Raw genomic sequence first — 19,706 nt, forward strand, 5'->3', positions numbered from 1 at the left:
TTTTTTAGGTTTTATTAACCAATTTTAATTTATTACTAAAAAAAATAATGTTCTTCATACACGGTTCAAGCACACTGTTGACACTAATAACAATGTTCACGTTCATAATTCATACACTCATGCATTATTCATTAAGTTAGTGTTCACTGTATTTATAAAGAGTGAATACATAAGAGATATTTGAATAGTATAGTTGAATAAAAAATGGAATAGTATTTGAGTGTTTAAATATAAGATATTTCCCATAGTCTTCCGTTGACATGGCTTCATTTACCTACGACGTTTTCCTTAGTTTCAGAGGCGACGATACTCGCTATGGTTTCACCGGCCATCTCCGCAAAGCTCTTGATGACAAAGGAGTTCGAACCTTCATGGATGACGATGGCCTTCAAAAAGGGGATGAAATCACACCATCGCTTCTCAAAGCAATTGAACACTCCAAAATCGCCATCGTTGTCCTTTCTAAGAACTACGCTTCTTCATCCTTTTGCTTACAAGAACTCTCTAAGATCCTTGATTCAATCAACGGTAAGGATCGTTCTATTTTGCCGGTTTTCTATAAGGTAGATCCTTCTGATGTACGGAAGTTGAAAAGAAGTTATGGAGAAGCCATGGATAAACATGACGAAGACGAGGCTAGCTCATCCACTCATAATAAATGGAAGATGTCTTTGCATCAAGTTGCTAATTTGTCTGGATTTCATTACAAGAAAGGGTATCTTACTAACTGTGTCTTTTGTTTTGTTTTTGTTTCGTTTTCAAATATCCATCCTTTATTTATATTCAATAATTGAGATGATGCTGATGAATGATTTATTTTCTCTTACTGGATAGGGATGGGTACGAGCATGAGTTTATTGCAAAGATTGTTGAACAAGTCTTAAGAAAGATAAAACCTGAAGCTTTACCTGTTGATGATTACCTAGTTGGACTGGAGCCTCAAAAACAACATCTACTGTCCCTTTTGAATGTTGGGTGTGATAATGGAGTTCGCATGGTAGGGATTCATGGAATTGGTGGAATAGGGAAAACAACTCTTGCTCTAGCCGTTTATAATTCGATTGCCCATCAATTTGAAGGGTCGTGCTTTCTAGAAAATGTTAGAGAAAATTCTGAGAAACATGGGTTGCCATATCTTCAAATGATCTTTCTTTCTAAAGTAGCTGGAGAGAAAATCGAGTTAACCGGTGTTCTACAAGGAATTTCAATAATACAACAAAGGCTTCGACAAAAGAAGTTACTTTTGATTATAGACGATGTTAATGAGCCAGAGCAATTACAAGCTATTGCTGGAAGGCACGAATGGTTTGCTCCTACAACTCGAATCATCATCACAGCCCGGGACAAAAGATTGCTTACAAATCATGGAGTTGAAAGCACATATGAGGTGAAGGAGTTGAACTACGATGACTCTTTTAAATTATTACTTAAAGGAAAAACTTTTAAGTCAGACAAAATAATTCAAGGTTATTGGTGTGTTTTAGAACGGGTCATAAATTATGCTTCTGGGATTCCATTGGCTTTGGAAGTAATATCTTCTCAGTTATTTAATAAAACAATAGAACAATGTAATTTTGCTTTAGATAGTTATGATAGGAGGGTTCCTAACAAAAAGATTCAAATGATACTACAAATGAGCTTTGATACTCTGAATGAAGAAGAAAAGAGTGTTTTTCTTGATATTGCTTGTTGCTTCAAAGGATGTAAATTGGCAAAGGTTGAAAAAATACTTCATGCTCATTATGGTGAAAGCAAGAAAGAACACATCAATGTGCTACTTGAAAAGTCTCTCATAAAGATAAGTGAGTCTGGTAAAATTACATTACATGATATAATAGAGGACATGGGGAAAGAAATTGTAAGACAAGAGTCACCCAAAAAGCCTGGAAAACGCACTAGGTTATGGCTCCCAAGAGACATATTTCATGTTTTAGAAGGAAATTCGGTGAGTAATAACAGTATGGATGGTTTGGCTTTTCATATTCAACTTTGGTTTCTACAGTATTAATGTTTTTAATTGTCACATTACAATTTTTCTATTTCTAACATGTATTCTGTTTGTTTGTTTGTCTATAGGGAACTAGTTCAACTGAAATCATATATTTGGATTGTTCAAATAAAGTAAAATGGGATGGAGAAGCTTTCAAGAAGATGAAAAATCTCAAAACACTAATTATTAGGCGTGCTACTTTTTCTAAAAGTCCCAACTATCTTCCAAATACTCTAAGAGTGCTGGAATGGTGTGAGTATCCTTCATCATATTTACCATGTGGTTTTTATCCGAAGAAACTTGTTATATGCAATTTTGGCTCTTGCTTTACATCAAATCCATTTGAGTGGGACAATTTTCTCAAGAAGGCAAGTGTATCATATTCATATCTCTTATCTTATATTAATAAATCCAGTTTAAGATTATTAATTTGCATATTTTTCCATTTCCCTTTTTTATTTGCAGAAGTTCCAGAATATGAGAGTTTTAAACTTTGATCATTGTGAACTTTTAACAAAAATACCTGACCTATCTAGTCTCCCAAATTTAGATGAATTTTCATTTCAAAATTGTGGTAATCTAATTGCAATTGATAAATCGATTGGTTTTTTGTACAAACTCAAAATCTTGAGAATTATGCATTGCAATGAAATCCAGAGTGTTCCACCTCTCAATTGGGCTTCACTAGTAGAACTCAATCTTTCACATTGTGATAGTCTAGAAAGTTTTCCTTGTGCCGTGGATGGATTTGTTGGCGAACTTCAAATCTTGAGGGTTATAAGTTGCAGCAAAATCAGAACTATTCCACCTCTCATGCTGGCTTATCTAGAAGAACTAGATTTTTCAAATTGTACCAGCCTAGAGAGTTTTCCACTTGTCGTAGATGGGTTGCTCGTCAATCTCAAGACCTTGAGAGCTATGAATTGCATCAAGCTTAGGAGCATTCCAACTCTCAAGTTGGCTTCTCTAGAAGAAATTGATCTTTCACGATGTTCATGTCTTGAGAGTTTTCCACCCGTGGTAGACGGATTGGTGGATAAACTTAAAACTATGAGTGTTAGAAGTTGTGTCAAGCTAAGGAGTATTCCACCTCTCAAGTTGGATTCGCTAGAAAAACTTGATCTTTCATATTGTTCTAGTCTTGAGAGTTTTCCACTTGTGGTGGACGGTTTTCTTGGCAAACTTAAAACCCTGCTTGTTCAAAGTTGTGACAGTCTCAGGAGTATTCCACCTCTCAAGTTAAATTCCTTAGAAGAGCTTGACCTTTCGCATTGTTATAATCTCGAGAGCTTTCCAATTGTGGTGGATGGATTGTTGGATAAACTTAAAACTATGAGTGTTAGAAGTTGTGTCAAGCTAAGGAGTATTCCACCTCTCAAGTTGGATTCGCTAGAAAAACTTGATCTTTCACATTGTTCTAGTCTTGAGAGTTTTCCACTTGTGGTGGACGGTTTTCTTGGCAAACTTAAAACCCTGCTTGTTCAAAGTTGTGACAGTCTCAGGAATATTCCACCTCTCAAGTTAAATTCCTTAGAAGAGCTTGACCTTTCGCATTGTTATAATCTCGAGAGCTTTCCAATTGTGGTGGATGGATTGTTGGATAAACTTGAAATCTTGAGTATTGATTATTGCATCATGCTTAGGAGTATCCCGCCGTTGAGGTTGACTTCATTGGTAAAATTCAATCTTTCATATTGTCTAAGTCTAGAGTGTTTTCCAGAAATATTAGGAGAGATGAGAAATATACCAAAACTTTACTTGGATAGTACTCCCATAAAAAAATTGCCATTTCCATTTCAAAATTTTACTCTTCCCCCAACATCGTATCCATGTAACTGTGGAATTGTTAATTTACCAAATAGAGTTGCTGCAATGTCAATGTTGGCCAAATTTACCATCAAGGCTGAAAAAAAAGTGAGCCCGGTGCAATCTTCACAGGTACAACATATTTGTCTCACGAAATGCAAACTTTCAGATGAATATTTGTCAATAGGTCTCATGTTGTTTGCTAATGTGAAAGAATTACATTTAACTGAATGCCAAGTCACAGTACTTCCTAAGTCTATTGAAAAATGTCACTTTTTATGGAGGCTTGTCTTGGATGATTGTGAGGAACTTGAGGAAATTAAAGGGATTCCACCGGGCTTAAAAGAGTTATCTGCATTAAACTGCAAATCGTTGACTTCGTCGTGTAAAAGCAAACTATTAAGTCAGGTTATGATTTATTTGATATTGTTTTGATAATGTATTTAATATAATAACTTATATTCTTTATAGTTAAACTTACAAAATTATTTTTTCCCAACAGGAATTGCATGTCTATGGAAACACTCGGTTCTGTCTGCCACGAGCAAAGATTCCAGAGTGGTTCGACCACCAATGGTTGGCAGGATTGTCAACTTTTTTCTGGTTTCGTAATAAGTTTCCGTCCATAGTTCTCGGTGTTGTTTCTCCATTGACATGGTGTTATAAACCAATCGAGCAGTACACACACAATTTAGTTATGCAATTAAAAATAGTACTAACAGTGCAATCAAAATGCAGTAGCAGAGAAATAGTGATTATATTGATGGAAAATGGCTAAGCCAATTGCAAGAGGAATACAGTAACAGAAAAGCATAGAAGCTTCCAGAGAGGAGAGAGAGTCAGGATATCAATCCACTGAATTCTTCCCACCCTATCATTGCCACTCATTGTGGTACTTATTCAAATTCTGCAGCATATTTTCTGTTAGGGAATTTAGTCCTCAATCCACGTCTAGGCTCCTCAAAATGTGGATCATGTGCCACGTGTTCTTCTCCATCATTTACTGTGGTAATTTCTTTGTCCTTATTCATAACATTACTCCCCCCTTTAAAATTAACCTTGTCCTCAAGGTTAAAGTTTGGATAGTTATGGGAAAATTCCCTCCAATTTTCCCATGTAGCTTCAGAGATAGGCAAGTTAGACCATTTAATCAAGACTTGAGGCACTTCAATACCATTCTGCAATAGAACTCTAGAATCCACTGCTACCTCAGGTTGTAAAATAGGACCATTTTCAATAGTGAGTAATGGTAGAGGCAAATATTGAGTATGATGTTCTCCTTTGCACAACTTCAAATTAACAACATGAAACACAGGGTGGATTTTCGCAGAAGGTGGAAGTAAAACTTTATAAGCTACATCACCAATTTTCTGAATGATAGGGAATGGTCCAAAGTATCGAAGTCCCAACTTTTGGTTCTGATGTAAGGCCAATGAATGTTGTCTGTAGGGTTGGAGTTTGACCAACACCATATCCCCTAATTGAAACTCAACAAATCTTCGCTTAGCATCCGCATACTTCTTCATAACCTGTTGAGCTCGGTGCAAGTTAGCTTTGAGAAGTTGTAAGGCGTTATCCCTCTCAGTGAGCAGCGTTTGCAAGGCCGGTGGATCAGCTGCAGCAGTATCGTATTTGAGAAGAATCGGAGGCTCCCTACCATAAACTGCTTTAAAGGGCGTCATGCCAATACTACACTGGTAGGAAGAGTTATACCAAAACTCGGCCCAATCTAGTAGTTTAGACCATTTCTGAGGAACCTGACCAGCAAAACATCGCAAATACATCTCAACACATTTATTAACCGCTTCAGTTTGACCGTCCGATTGTGGATGGTAGGCTGAACTCATAGCTAACGTAGTCCCACTTAGCTTGAAAAGTTGCTTCCAAAAAGAACTTGTAAAGACTTTGTCACGATCCGACACTATACTTTTTGGAAAACCATGGAGTTTAACCACATTGTGCAAGAATGCTTCAGCTACTTTCACACTAGTGAAGTCAGATTTGAGAGTAGTAAAATGGCTATACTTTGAAAGTCTGTCCACAACGACCATGATAACCGTGAATCCATTGGATGGTGGCAACCCGGTAATAAAGTCCATGGATACGTCATCCCAAATTTGCGATGGAATAGGCAAGGGTTGCAGTAGGCCGGCTGGGGCAGCAGTAGAGTATTTAGCTTGTTGACATATTAGACATTGAGAGACAAACAAGCGAATATCTCGAGACATTGAGGGCCATGTGAACTGAGAAGCAATTCTTGCTTTGGTGCGTGCAATTCCAGCATGTCCTCCTAACATAGATGAATGGAACTCTTGCAAAATTGACTGAATAATGCTAGGCACATTGGGCACTATTATTCTGTCCTTCCAGTATAGAATGTCTTGTCTCACTTGATACAAAGGGTCTTGGCAAGTTCCCTGCAAACATTGCAATTTAATCTGAGATAGAGAGGGATCAGCATTGACTGCAGTGATGATAAGTGATAACAGAGGATTGACAGGTCCCGACAAAGCCATACAAAAGGACCGAGACAAGGCATCAGCAGCTACATTGTCCTTGCCTGGTTTATATTCGATAGTGAAGTCATATCCTAGAAACTTATGCAGCCATTTTTGTTGCTCCGGGGTTTGTATCGTTTGGTCGGTTAAGGCCTTTAAGCTTTGTTGATCTGTGCGGATGATAAATTTATGACCCAATATGTAATGTCTGAACTTAGCCATAGCCTCAGTAACGGCGTAAAGTTCTCTAACATATGCAGACTTGTGTTGCATCGAGCTGTTGAGCTTTTTAGAGAAATAAGCAATTGGATGCTTGTCCTGACTCAGAATTGCACCAATGCCAGTACCCGATGCATCAGTCTCTAAAATGAAGGGTTTAGAGAAATCCGGAAGTGCCAAAACAGGAGCCACGGTGATGGCCTTCTGTAAAGCTAGAAATGCCTCAGTTGCAAGTTGGTTCCATACAAATGCATCTTTCTTCAACAATGCTGTCAAGGGTGCAGCAATAGTAGCATAATTTCGAATAAATCTGCGGTAATAACCTGAGAGACCCAAAAAACCTCGTAAGTGTTTGAGAGTTCTAGGCAATGGCCAATCCAATACAGCTTGTACTTTGGATTTGTCCATTTGTACGCCCTGGTGAGAAACCGTATGACCTAGATAATCCACTTCACTGAATCCAAAACAACATTTGGACATTTTTGCAAATAGAGAATGTTGGCGTAGGAGCTGCAACACTTCAGTCAAGTGAGATAAATGAGTTGACCACGTCGGACTGTATATAAGAATATCATCAAAGAATACCAATACGGAAAATAGTACTAACAGTGCAATCAAAATGCAGTAGCAGAGAAATAGTGATTATATTGATGGAAAATGGCTAAGCCAATTGCAAGAGGAATACAGTAACAGAAAAGCATAGAAGCTTCCAGAGAGGAGAGAGAGTCAGGATATCAATCCACTAAATTCTTCCCACCCTATCATTGCCACTCATTGTGGTACTTATTCAAATTCTGCAGCATATTTTCTGTTAGGGAATTTAGTCCTCAATCCACGTCTAGGCTCCTCAAAATGTGGATCATGTGCCACGTGTTCTTCTCCATCATTTACTGTGGTAATTTCTTTGTCCTTATTCATAACACATGGGTAGATGATTTTCGACATCGTGTAAGAGTGACCATCAATGGAAATACATTTCTCTATACACATGGTTTAAAGATATGTACGACACCGGCCAAAATGTATACTTTAAATCTTTTTCATATGCAAATGAAAAACTTCAATGATAATATGGACAAAGCACTTTTGGAAAATAAGTGGAACCATGCAGAGGTTGACTTTGGATTCCCATTCATGAACAGCGGAATCCATGTGTTGAAAGAGAAAAGTAGCATGAAGGATATTCGATTCACCAACCCAGAGGAATGATGCTAATATCGAGTTCACTTGGAATCAAATTGAACTAAATGTTTGAGTCAAAAAGAAGTCAAGATGATGTTAAAGGAAGCATTTTATGCTTATCTTGATGCAATTCCAAGTCAAGAGGCCATGCAAGATTTCCGAACAGTGTAAGAATTCATTTCCATTGTTGCCACTTTGATTTTTTAATCATGAAACAGTATATCATCAAAACATGCTTAGATTATTACATCTCCAGTTTATCTGTAGAGGATGACATATCGGGAGTGTTGTGAACATTGATAGTTGAAACTCTTAACAGTCATAAAACCATATTGGAGTTGAAGCATCGAGTACAAACTACATTGAAGCAAGAAGTATAACACTGATTCCAAATCAGATTGAATGTTTTGGCTTTGAAAAATGAGCTGCATCAAAAGTTGCATTGATGAAGATAAGTAATGAAGTCTACATCAAATGACATGCATCAAAAGTTAGCATGATTAAGAACAAAACAGTTCCTTGAAAAAGAAGAAGAAGATATCCTTATGGAAGAAAATAGCCCCACAATATGTGGGCTGCTCTTTTGTTTTACACAAACAAAATCCTCCAATGAGTAATGCAACTTGAAACAAGAAATTAATGGTCCACATAGATTCAATATGGTATCAGCTTCATTCTCTATTTCTGAATGTTCAATCCTCGATTCTTCATCTTCAATATGAGATAACTTTAAATTTTACGCGTGGAAGTGTTGAATACAAGAAAGTTTAAGTGAGAGTCTAAGACGCTCTGTGAAGAATCAAAATACTTCAAAATATGCTAAACATTAAAAAGAAAAGATTGAAATTGCTTGATCGGTATTTGTTAGTTGTAACTCATAGTTTTGTAGAAAGCTAGCATTCAACTGTGTTGAAGTAGTTAGTCGAAGTAGTAGGAGTCAAATGTACTTGACATAGTAGAATACAACATATAGTGGTTATGTCGAAGTGTAACTTATAGTTTTATATTTTGTGTCTCGTAAGTTTTGTGTATGGGCTTTAGTTCCCTATATAAAGGGCATGAGATTATGTAAGCAACAACTTCACTCAATAAGGATTCAGCTTTTCACAAATTCAGTTTATAATTTTTCTCTCTTTCCTCATTTCTTCCTCTTCTATCATCTTTCTTGAAAACCCATTTGTTCCAACAAATTGGTATCAACAAGTCTGGTTGCGATTCAGAGAGAATTTGTAATGGAAAACAGAACAACAACATCAACACAATTTTCAACAAATATACCGATTTTCAAATGTGAGAACTATGAACTGTGGGTAGCGCAGATGAAAGTCATCTTCATATTTTAATGTGTCTGAAATTGTGAATGATGGAGTACCGACATTGGAAGCGAATGTAGATGATGTTCAGAAAGTTGTGCACAAGGATCACAGGAAGAAAGATGGAAAAGCTCTGTTATTGATCCATCAATGTGTGGATTCTAACGTGTTTGAGAAGATAATTGAAGAAGAAACAACCAAAGGAGCGTGAGACAAGTTGAAGAACTTGTATTGCATAGATGAAAAGCTGAAAATGGTGAAATTGCATACGTTAAGAAAGCAATTCGAGATGACTCGGATAAAGGAAGAAGAATCAGTCTCAGAATACTTTTCATATGTGGTGTTGTTAACGAACTAGATGAATGCGTGTGGTGAATCAATAAATGATTTATAGAAAATTGAGAAAGTGTTGAGATCTATGACTGCGAACTTTGATTACATTATAATGTCTATTGAAGAGCCCAAGAACCTAGCTAAGATGGAGTTAGAAGAACTTCAAGCTTCATTAGAGGTTTGTGAGATGAGGCTGAAGCGGAGAAGCTCAGAAAGGGAGAAGGTGGATGAACAGGCATTGCAAGTAAGATTCATCAAGAAGTCTGAAAAAGAGAAAGCGAAATAGAGAAAGACTCTTGGTAATGATGAGAAGTCAAGCAATAATTCAAAGAATCATTATGATTCAATCAAGAAAGTCAAGGGCAACAAGTATTCGGGGAAGAAAGTTGACATGAAGGAGGTACATTGTTAGAACTATCAAGGATTTGGTTTATTATGCTAGATATTATCGAAGAAAAAAGGAATCTAGAGCAAAAGATGATGATAAAGATCAATATGCATGTATTAAAGAAAGCGACTCTGATGATGTGATAGTGATGGAAATCCTCAATCGAACAATAAGCAAAACAACATGTGGTACCTAGATTTAGGATGTAGTAACGACATGACTGGTTATAAAAGCTGGTTCATCAAGCTAGATGAATCAGTTGAGAAAGTGATAAAGTCTGTAAATGGTAAACACATCACATCTGGTTGAAAAAGAGATATCTTTGTTGTTAGAATGGATGGTTTAAAAATCCAACATCACTGATGTGTTGTATGTACCTTCGATGACAAGTAACTTGATAAGAGTATGTCAATTACTTGTAAAAGGGTACAATATGAAGCTAGAAAAAAAATCAGATGAAGGTGTATCATGGTGATGGAAGGTTGATTCTGAAGGAACCCTTAGAAGATAACAAAACCTTCAGAGTAGAGATCAACACAATTGATCACAAGTGTCTTCCTTCGACTACAGAAGAAGACAAGAACTGGCTATGACATCACAAGTATGGATATCTAAACTTCAAAAGTTTAGGTATGCTCAACCAGAGGAAGATGGTGTATGTCTTATCTCAGGTGAAGGAACCAATTCATGTATGTGAGGAATGTTGCAATGTAAAGCATGTTAGGAAAGCATTCAAACATTGCTTGCCCATGAGGTCGAAAGAAAACCTTGAGCTCGTTCACTAAGATGTATGCGGACCTTTTAAAGTAAGGTCAAACGGAAGTAATTGCTATTTCCTAATTTTGATAGATGAATTCATCATATATATGTGGATTTACCTTATTGAAAGGAAGAGTGAGGTATTCAGACGGTTCAAGAATTTAAATTGCATGTCGAGAAGCAAAGTGGATGCAAGTTAAAGAAACTGAGAACTGATGGTGGTAGCGAATACACCTCTTGAGAATTTGCTAGATTTTGCAATGAGGAATGTATAGAGCATGAGGTTATTGAACCATATACACCTCAACATAATGGCATAGTTGAGAGGAAGAATCGAAGTATACTGAATATGACTAGGAGCATGTTGAAATCTAAAGATGTGCCAAAGAGATTTTAGGGTGAAACAAGTTTGACAACAATATATATTCTAAACAAATGTCCAACCAAGAAGATAGTAGAGAGGACTCCTTATGAGGCTTGGACAGGTGTGAAGCCGAATGTTAGTCATCTTAGAGTGTTTGGGTCAATGTGCTTCAAGCATGTACCTAAACAATTGAGGAGGAAACTAGATTATCTAAGCTAGGCTATGCTGCTCATAAGTTATCATTCGATTGGTGCATACAAGTTGTATACACCAAATGATGATAAAATTATGATCAATCGAGATGTTCTAGTGGATGAAAGCAAATGGTGGGATTGAAGTCAAGGGTTAGTTTGACAAGAGCACGAAACAATCATAACTGTGTTGGGTGAAGACCAATAGACTGAGGTCACAACCAATCGAAACGAAGAACCACCTGAGCAGAATGTTAGAAGATCGATTAGAGCAAGAACTAAGTTGACAAGGCTAGCTGGATATGAGAGACTTCTAAATCAAGCAGTCGATGAAGATGGTTACTAATCAGTGAATTTTGATGCACCTTCTTCTACTATTGTACTTAGGAAAATCTATAGTTTATTATATTATTTTTACTATTTTAGTGTGTTTTAATATTTAAGTTTATTTTTGCCTTTATTTTATTTTCGTACTTTATTTTCAGCATAAATAATTATTTGATACATTATCACTATGCAGATCATAACTTGAGCTACAAGAATTAGATTGATGCATTCTAATATGCGTTGGAAAGCTAAGAGAAAGAGACACAAGTTTCATGTTAAATTCAAAAACTGATTCTAAGTGAAGGAGGGTCGAATAATGATGCGTGCTTTTCGCAAGTATTCGAACGCGTCAAAATAATATAAAAGATTGTCGAATCCACAAAGACCAAGTGTCAATCTATCGTTATCTATTGTTATGGTGTTTATCTAAGGTAATGAAAATAGGGGTTTTTTTAGAGTGTGTAATGAAGAGTAAAGTGTTGAATAAAGTTCAATTAATAAAGACAGGTTTGAATGTAATTCACATAATCAATTAATAATCCAAGTACTTGCTAATAGAACTACTTATGGGCCGTGTTTCCTACTTTGAAAAGAACCAATTTAACAGAAACTGTCGCTTTCGCGTATTCAGAACCGAGTTGTACTCCCTAATCAAACCCTCTTATTGTCACTGATAAAAAGGCGCGCATTGTGTTAGAGTAGTAAACCTATTTTTAAGAAATATAGTATCTTGACTAAGTTGAAAAGTATTTTAACCTGGATTTCTTAACCAAAAGAGGTTCTCACGAACTAGACTCTAAACTTATAAACGCGTCCGAAAATAGTTTTAAAATCTCTTTTCTTCTTAAGTTAAAAACTCCTAATGAACTAAACAAAGCGCTTTCGCTGTTTTTGAAATAGTTAAAAACAATTAAGTTTAAATAGACGTTGGACGACTTTCGATCTTACCCAACAGAAATTAAGTGCGGGAAAACTTAAGTTGAAAGTTAAAATAGCCCTTAAGTGTTTCTACGAACAATTGTACGGACTATCGGTTCAATTACGATCCTTACATTCTAACCTTATAAGTTTAGTTAGACATGGTAAAGTAAAGGTGCATTTTAATTTAAATAAAAGTAGTGCGAGTGCGGAAAGTAAATAAAAGTAGTGCGAGTGTGAGAAATAAATAAAGTAAAGCGAGTGCAAGAAATAAATAAAGTAAAGCGAGTGCGAGAAATAAATAAAGTAAAGCGAGTGCGAGAAATAAATAAAGTAAAGCGAGTGCGAGAAATAAATAAAGTAAAGACAATGTGGGAAATAAAATAGGTAAAGGCAAAGCGATAGAAACCTGCTCCAATCGGAGGGTTGAATAAAATGCGAAGCGAAAATGAAAATTACGGCAAGATTAACTTTCATCCAAAGTGCTCCAAACTCGATTACAAACTCGATCACAGACTTGATTACACAATTGTGGTAACGCCCCAATGCGAAGTGATTACCACTTTAAAATACTGAATATATGCTTAAGTGAAACTAAGTTTGCTCTAAGATTGGATCTGCTCTAAGTTTGGATGCTTAAACAAATGAAAACGAGTCTGTATTTATAGGAAAATAAAATAATGGAAATGACAAGGATGCCCTTCAGTTTGAAATTGAGAGGGAAAAACTTTCTTCTTGTGGCGCCTGCCACAAGTCCATAGCGCCCGCCATAAGAGCAAATTATGGCGCCCAAGTGAAGGTAGTGGGGAACGTGGCAGTTGAGGGAAGTTTAGCTGTGACATGTCATGGCTGGGCCTATGGCGCCAGCCACAGTGGGAGCCACAAGTGCAAAATGCTGAATTTTAGTCTTTTTAGCTCATTTTCACTCATTTTCTCGATCGGGGCTCCGATTAAAGTAAAAACCTGAAAACAAAGAGAAACATAGTAATAACATAACAAAATAACAATAAAACCACTAAAATACATGCGAAATCGGAGTCGAAAATACGGTGAAATTCAGTGTCATTAAATTCTCCCACACTTACACCCTTGCTTGTCCTCAAGCAAAACACTAAAAAGCTCATAGAAGAAGAACACGTGTCAACGAGTGATTCGGGCTAGAAAGATTTCTAAGTTCAAGTCAGGATACAACGATAGGTACTAACTGAGTGAACTAAGGGTATCGTGATGACACTTATCCGCAGACACGAACATAAACTCCATTCCTATATTAACCAACCCATATTATCCCACAATACCTAGGCCTGCTTCTTCATCTCTTTTTGTGTCCTTTTCATTCAGGCACATTCACATTAAGCCCATTATCCGTACATGCTTCATAGCAGAGTGACCTGTTAGTGATTATGATCTAAACATGGGGTTCCTGGCACATAAGTTTGTGTAAACCCTTTTATTTGACCCAACTGCAGTTGTGGGGGATCGGATCGTAATCCGCCCTACCGAGTTCAGCGCTAGATACCTCTGAACCAACTAACAACCGGTGAGTTTTTCTTTTTCTTTTTCTTTTTGTAGCATATTTTTACAACATTTTTGGTTTAAATGACTTTGTGAGGGTCACCTATACCGGAGTTGCCTTTTTGCTTTCTTTTATTTATTTCACTGGATTATTCACTTATGTTTATCGGTCCCCTACGTAGAGGATGCGTAGGCCGGAGCTGACTGCTGGAATAAACTATCGAGGGCTTATACTGAAATGATGATTAAGGCCATGGTATATGGGGTTTTGAGAGTGATTCATATATTTATGAAGTCTACGGTGCTAAAACAATACTGATGTTTCAAAAAGTTCTCCCAAGTCACCGCATCCTTACTCAAACCCGTCTTTAAAACCCAAAAACTTTCAGAATAACACTGTTTTCTTTTGCAATTTTTTTTTGGGTAGGGCTAAAGGAATGGGGAGATTAGACTGTACTAAAGATACACTATACTGGTGACTCGTCAGACTCATGCATTATCTAAAATACTCAAACTAAAAGCAAAATAAAATAAAGTAGACAACTAAAAAAAGCAATAAAGATAAATAAACTAACTAAAAACAGCAAAGAAAAAGAGAAAGCGATAAAAGTCTCCTCCCACATTTAAATCGAACATTGTCCCCAATGTTTCGAAATAAGATAAAGGGAGAGTCACCTGACATCCTACTGCTGACCACTGGTGCCTTCACCATCCTGAGGTGGACGACGGGATCGGCTACGACGACGGTCTCTCTGATCCATCCTGGCCTGTAAGGCATCCTGAGCAGTCCTCACCTCTCGAAGGTTACCCAAAATGGAACCTTGAGTGACTTCTATGAGTGCAGTATGTTGATAGCGCTCCCTCTGAGGATTATCTCTATAGGTCACGTGCATGTCATCGAAATCCTACATCCTGTAAAAGTTAAGAAAGTAATCCTGAAAATGCAAACCATTCAAATTTTAGTCTCAATGTAAAATATGATAAAATAAAAAATAAAAATAAAAATAAATAAATGCGGAAAAGTAAAATGAAAGAAAAACTATGGGTTGCCTCCCACGCAGCGCTTGTTTAACGTCATTAACTTGACGATTAGAATTTATACACCTGTAGTAGTAGGAATTGGTGGATCAATCAGAGTGTGGCTTGAGTAGTATGCTGGAATGTCTCCTCCTTCGTAGAGCTTCAGTCTTTGTCCATTTACAACGAATGGACTATAGGTATCGCTCTTGATTTCCACGGCTCCGGATCTCAGAATCTTGGATACTTCGAAAGGACCAGTCCATCTTGAACGTAGCTTTCCAGGGAAGAGTCGTAACCTAGAGTTGAAAAGGAGAACAGGATCGCCTACATTGAAGTTTTTCTTTACTATTCTTTTGTCGTGATAGGATTTTGTTCTCTCTTTATATATTTTTGCATTCTCGTAGACAGATTGCCTAAGTTCTTCTAATTTATGAATGTCTAGGGTACGCTTTTCTCCAGCGGCTAGGTAGTCTAAATCACAGTTTTAATGGCCCAATAGGCCTTATGCTCTAATTCGAATGGTAAGTGACATGATTTTCCATAAACTAATTGATAAGGAGTAGTTCCTATAGGGGTTTTGAAAGCGGTTCTATAGGCCCATAATGCTTCTTGAAGCTTCTGAGACCAGTCTCTCCTAGAAATAGAAACGGTTTTCTCTAGGATTTGTTTTATCTCCCTATTAGATACTTCTACTTGGCCACTAGTTTGTGGATGGTATGGTGTTGCTACTCTATGCCTAACTCCATATTTTCTTAAAAGTTTGTCAAATATTCTCGATATAAAGTGTGATCCTTCATCGCTTATGACTAAACGTGGTGTTCCAAATCTAGGGAAAATATAGTTTTTAAATAATTTGATTACTACCCTAGTGTCGTTTGTGGGTGCAGCTATAGCTTCAATCCACTTAGACACATAGTCTACAGCTACTAAGATATACCTGTTTCCTAAGGATGGTGGGAAAGGTCCCATGAAATCTATACCCCATACGTCAAAGAGTTCTACTTCCTGAATTTTTCTTAGAGGCATTTCATCACGTCTTGAAATGTTTCCAGTGCGTTGGCATCTATCACATTTGACAATGCAAGCATAGATATCACGCCACATGGTAGGCCAGAATAGGCCAGCTTGAAGAATCTTGGCGTATGTCTTAGAGGTGCTCGCAAGTCCACCATAGGGTGCAGAATGACAATGCTCGATAATATTATTTACCTCTTCTTCTGGAACGCAACGGAGAAAAATGCCATCTTTACCCCTTTTGAAAAGGAGTGGTTCGTCCCAATAGAAGTTTCTCACATCGTGGAAGAATTTCTTCTTGCGGTGGTAGTCAAGATCAGGGGGTACTATATCAGTAGCTAGGTAATTAACGAAGTCTACATACCAGGGTATGTTACTTATTGCTAAGGAATTTTGGGAGTGCTCATAAGGATCTAGGTTATTATCTTCAATGGTTTCTACTCTAGCTGTCAGTCTATCATAGGCGAAATCATCATTTATGGGTACTAGTTCTGGTTTTAGATGTTCTAGCCTAGAAAGGTGATCAACTACTACGTTTTCGCCCAGGCTTATACCTTTCAGGTCAGAGATATTATATCCTAAGGTTGAGGGATATCCTCGTAAAACTTCTAAAAGTTGGTTTGTTTCCTCTTGGCTCAAGGTAGCACTGACTATAACTGGACGGTTCATCTCTTCATCGAGGAACTCATATCTCAGGTTCTTAGGCAATTCCTTAAGTTCTAAGGTTGGTATCTTAGGGCATGGCATAGGATCTGGGGTAAGGGACAAACATTCGTAAAGGTTATCATCGATGTAGGGTTTCTTAAAGTCATCATCCTTCATTATGAGAGTTGATGGTAACTTAATTGTTTTTATGATTTCTTCTTGTTCTAATTCCCTAACGCATTCATCAATGATATCTAAGGCATAACATGCGTCTCCTGTCACAGGTGCCATAAGAAATTTCGAAAGTATAAATTCTATTTTCTCGTCACCTACCTCAAAGGTCAACTTTCCTCTCTTGACATCTATTATGGCTCCAGCAGTTGATAAGAACGGTCTACCTAGAAGGATTGGTATATCATTGTCCTCTTTGATGTCCATGACAACAAAATCAGTAGGGATAAATAACTGACCTATCCTAACAGGGACATCTTCTAAAATGCCTATCAGATACTTAACAGATCTATCGACTAACTGAAGTGACATCTTAGTAGGCTGCAATTCTCCTAAGTTTAACCTCTCACAAACCACTAAAGGCATTAAGCTCACACTAGCTCCTAAGTCTAGAAAAGCTTTTTCGATGACATGACTTCCCAAAAGACAAGGAATGGAGAAATTTCCAGGATCTTTATCTTTTTTGGCTAATTTATTCTCGGAAATGGAATTACATTCCAAGGGTTTCGGATCGTCAAGTCTACGTTTGTTGGTAAGGATGTCTTTGAGAAACTTTGCATAAGAAGGTATTTGGGTGATGGCTTTTGTGAAAGGGATTTCTACGTGAATTTTTTCTATAACTTTAATAAATTTTTGATATTGGTTATTGATCTGGGTTTGTTTGAGTCTTTGCGGATATGGTATAGGCGGTTTATATGGCGGGGGTGGTACGTAAGTTTTATCTTTAGGTTCTTCTCCTTTTTCTTGACCTTCCTGTTTTTCAGATTCCTCTGGTTCCTTTACTTTGTCCGTGGGTTCGGTATATTCCTTAGAAGTTTTGGGTTCACTCAATCTTGGGTTTGGTGGCTCATCATAAGCGTTCCCACTTCGTAGGGTAATGGCATTAGCTTGTCCTCTCGGATTTTGTTGAGGTTGTCCAGGGAACTGTCCTCCAGGTGTGGTCTGAGGGGCTTGGTTTAAAGCTACCTGAGAGATCTGGGTTTCAAGCATCTTGGTGTGAGTGACTATTTGGTCAACCTTGGTTCCTAACTGGGTAATCAGTTCATTAACGTGAATGTTTTGGTTCATGAACTCTTTTTTTTGTTGGGTTTGAGCAGTGATAAAATTTTCCATAATTTTCTCAAGGCTCGGCTTTGGTGGTACAGGTTGCATAGGTTGATTTGGTCTTGGGGCTTGATAACCAGGTTGTCTCGAAGGTGCATTATTTTGGATAGGGTTATTATTCTTATAGGAGAAGTTCAGATGATTCCTCCATCCAGGGTTATAAGTATTCGAGTATGGGTTCCCTTAGGTGTAGTTTACTTGCTCAGAGTGGGTTTCGTTTAATAGACTACATTCTGCAGATTGGTGTCCTTTGGTTCCACATATCTCACAATCCAACGAAACTGCGGCTGCAGTATTCGGGTTTATGCACATATGCTCGACCTTGAGGGCTAATGCATCCATTTTAGCTTGCATCATGTCTATAGAGCTTAGTTCATGCACTCCTCCTTGGGCTTCCTTCTTCTCAACTGTCGCTCGTTCGACTCCCCATGATTGATGGTTTTGAGCCATATCTTTGATGAGGGCACTAGCTTCAGGATAAGGTTTGTTCATCAGCGCACCGCCTGCGGCAGCGTCGATGGTTATCTTAGTGTTATAGTGAAGTCCATTATAGAAGGTCTGAATGATTAACCAATTTTCTAGACCATGATGTGGGCATGCTCTTAACAGCTCTTTATATCTCTCCCAAGCTTCGAACAGCGATTCTCCTTGGTTCTGGGTAAATCTAGTTATATGGTTTCGAAGAACGACGGTCTTACTTGGGGGAAAGTATCTAGCAAGGAATACTCTTCTAAGGTTATCCCAAGTCGTAATAGAATTGGGTGGAAGGGAATCTAACCATGATAGGGCTTTATCTCTAAGGGAAAAAGGGAATAATCTTAAACGGATTGCCTTAGGAGAAGCTCCATTGGTTTTAAAAGTGTCTGCTAATTGGAGAAAGATTTTAAAATGTTGGTTTGGGTTCTCAGTAGCGAAGCCTGCGAATTGTCTCTGTTGCACAAGTTGCAATAGGGAGGGTTTAAGTTAGAAATTATTAGCTGGAATGGTTGGGTTTACTATACTAGAACTAGGTTCTTCGTTGGATGGTTGGGCAAAATCTTTAAGAGGTCTTTGGTTTTGATCTTCGGCCATAGCTCTCCTAATTCTATGGAAGAATAAACATGCGTGAGCGTAACGTTCAGGTTCCGCCAGAGGGTATACTAAGCTTCCGGTGCTGCGAGTTCTTCGCATTGACCGGCGGGTAATAACCTAAGTCTAAACGATATAACAACAGGGCATGAAATTTGACGAAATTGGTCCCCGACAACGGCGCCAAAAACTTGATGCGTGCTTTTCGCAAGTATACGAACACGTTAGAGTAATATAAAAGATTGTCGAATCCACAGAGACCAAGTGTCAATCTATCGTTATCTATTGTTATGGTGTTTATCTAAGGTAATCAAAATAGGAGTTTTTTAGAGTGTGCAATGAAGAGTAAAGTGTTGAATAAAGTTCAATTAATAAAGACAGGTTCGAATGTAAGTCACATAATCAATTGATAATCCAAGTACTTGCTAATAGAACTACTTATGGGCAGTGTTTCCTACTTTGAAAAGAACCAATTTAACAGGAACTGTCGCTTTCGCGTATTCAGAACCGAGTTGTACTCCCTAATCAAATCCTCTTATTGTCACTTATAAAAAGGCGCGCATTGCGTTAGAGTAGTAAACCTATTTTTAAGAAATATAGTATCTTGACTAAGTTGAAAAGTATTTTAACCTGGATTTCTTAACCAAAAGAGGTTCTCACGAACCAGACTCTAAACTTATAAACACGTCCGAAAATAGTTTTAAAATCTCTTTTCTTCTTAAGTTAAAAACTCCTAATGAACTAAACAAAGCGCTTTCGCTGTTTTTGAAATAGTTAAAAACAATTAAGTTTAAATAGACGTTGGATGACTTTCGATCTTA

The 19,706-nt window shown here is 37.4% G+C and overlaps 1 protein-coding gene and 1 non-coding gene across 6 annotated transcripts; both read left to right on the forward strand.

The window, feature by feature from the left end:
* Nucleotides 1-184: 184 nt before the first annotated feature.
* On the forward strand, nt 185-8,806 carry LOC127132119 (disease resistance protein Roq1). Of its 5 annotated transcripts, none has more exons than XR_007806619.1 (7): nt 185-715; nt 835-1,945; nt 2,077-2,358; nt 2,456-4,204; nt 4,299-4,448; nt 7,435-7,862; nt 7,952-8,806. XR_007806619.1 is itself a non-coding variant. In XM_051061012.1 (7 exons), the coding sequence occupies exons 1-7, from the start codon at nt 261-263 to the stop codon at nt 7,720-7,722; spliced, it is 3,753 nt and encodes a 1,250-aa protein (XP_050916969.1). In that variant the 5' UTR covers nt 186-260; the 3' UTR covers nt 7,723-8,806. The 5 variants fall into 5 exon arrangements, 3 of the variants coding, with proteins under 3 accessions (XP_050916951.1, XP_050916969.1, XP_050916962.1); XR_007806618.1 differs by having other exon boundaries at nt 8,015-8,806; XM_051061012.1 differs by having other exon boundaries at nt 186-715; nt 2,456-3,221; nt 3,504-4,204; nt 7,435-8,806.
* Nucleotides 8,807-18,397: 9,591 nt separating this feature from the next.
* LOC127116240 (small nucleolar RNA R71) lies at nt 18,398-18,504 on the forward strand. The gene has a single exon (XR_007801206.1). It is a non-coding gene; the product is annotated as a small nucleolar RNA R71 (small nucleolar RNA).
* Nucleotides 18,505-19,706: the final 1,202 nt, after the last annotated feature.

Source organism: Lathyrus oleraceus, chromosome 1 (genome assembly GCF_024323335.1).
Source record: "Lathyrus oleraceus cultivar Zhongwan6 chromosome 1, CAAS_Psat_ZW6_1.0, whole genome shotgun sequence".
NCBI classification, from domain to species: domain Eukaryota; kingdom Viridiplantae; phylum Streptophyta; class Magnoliopsida; order Fabales; family Fabaceae; genus Lathyrus; species Lathyrus oleraceus.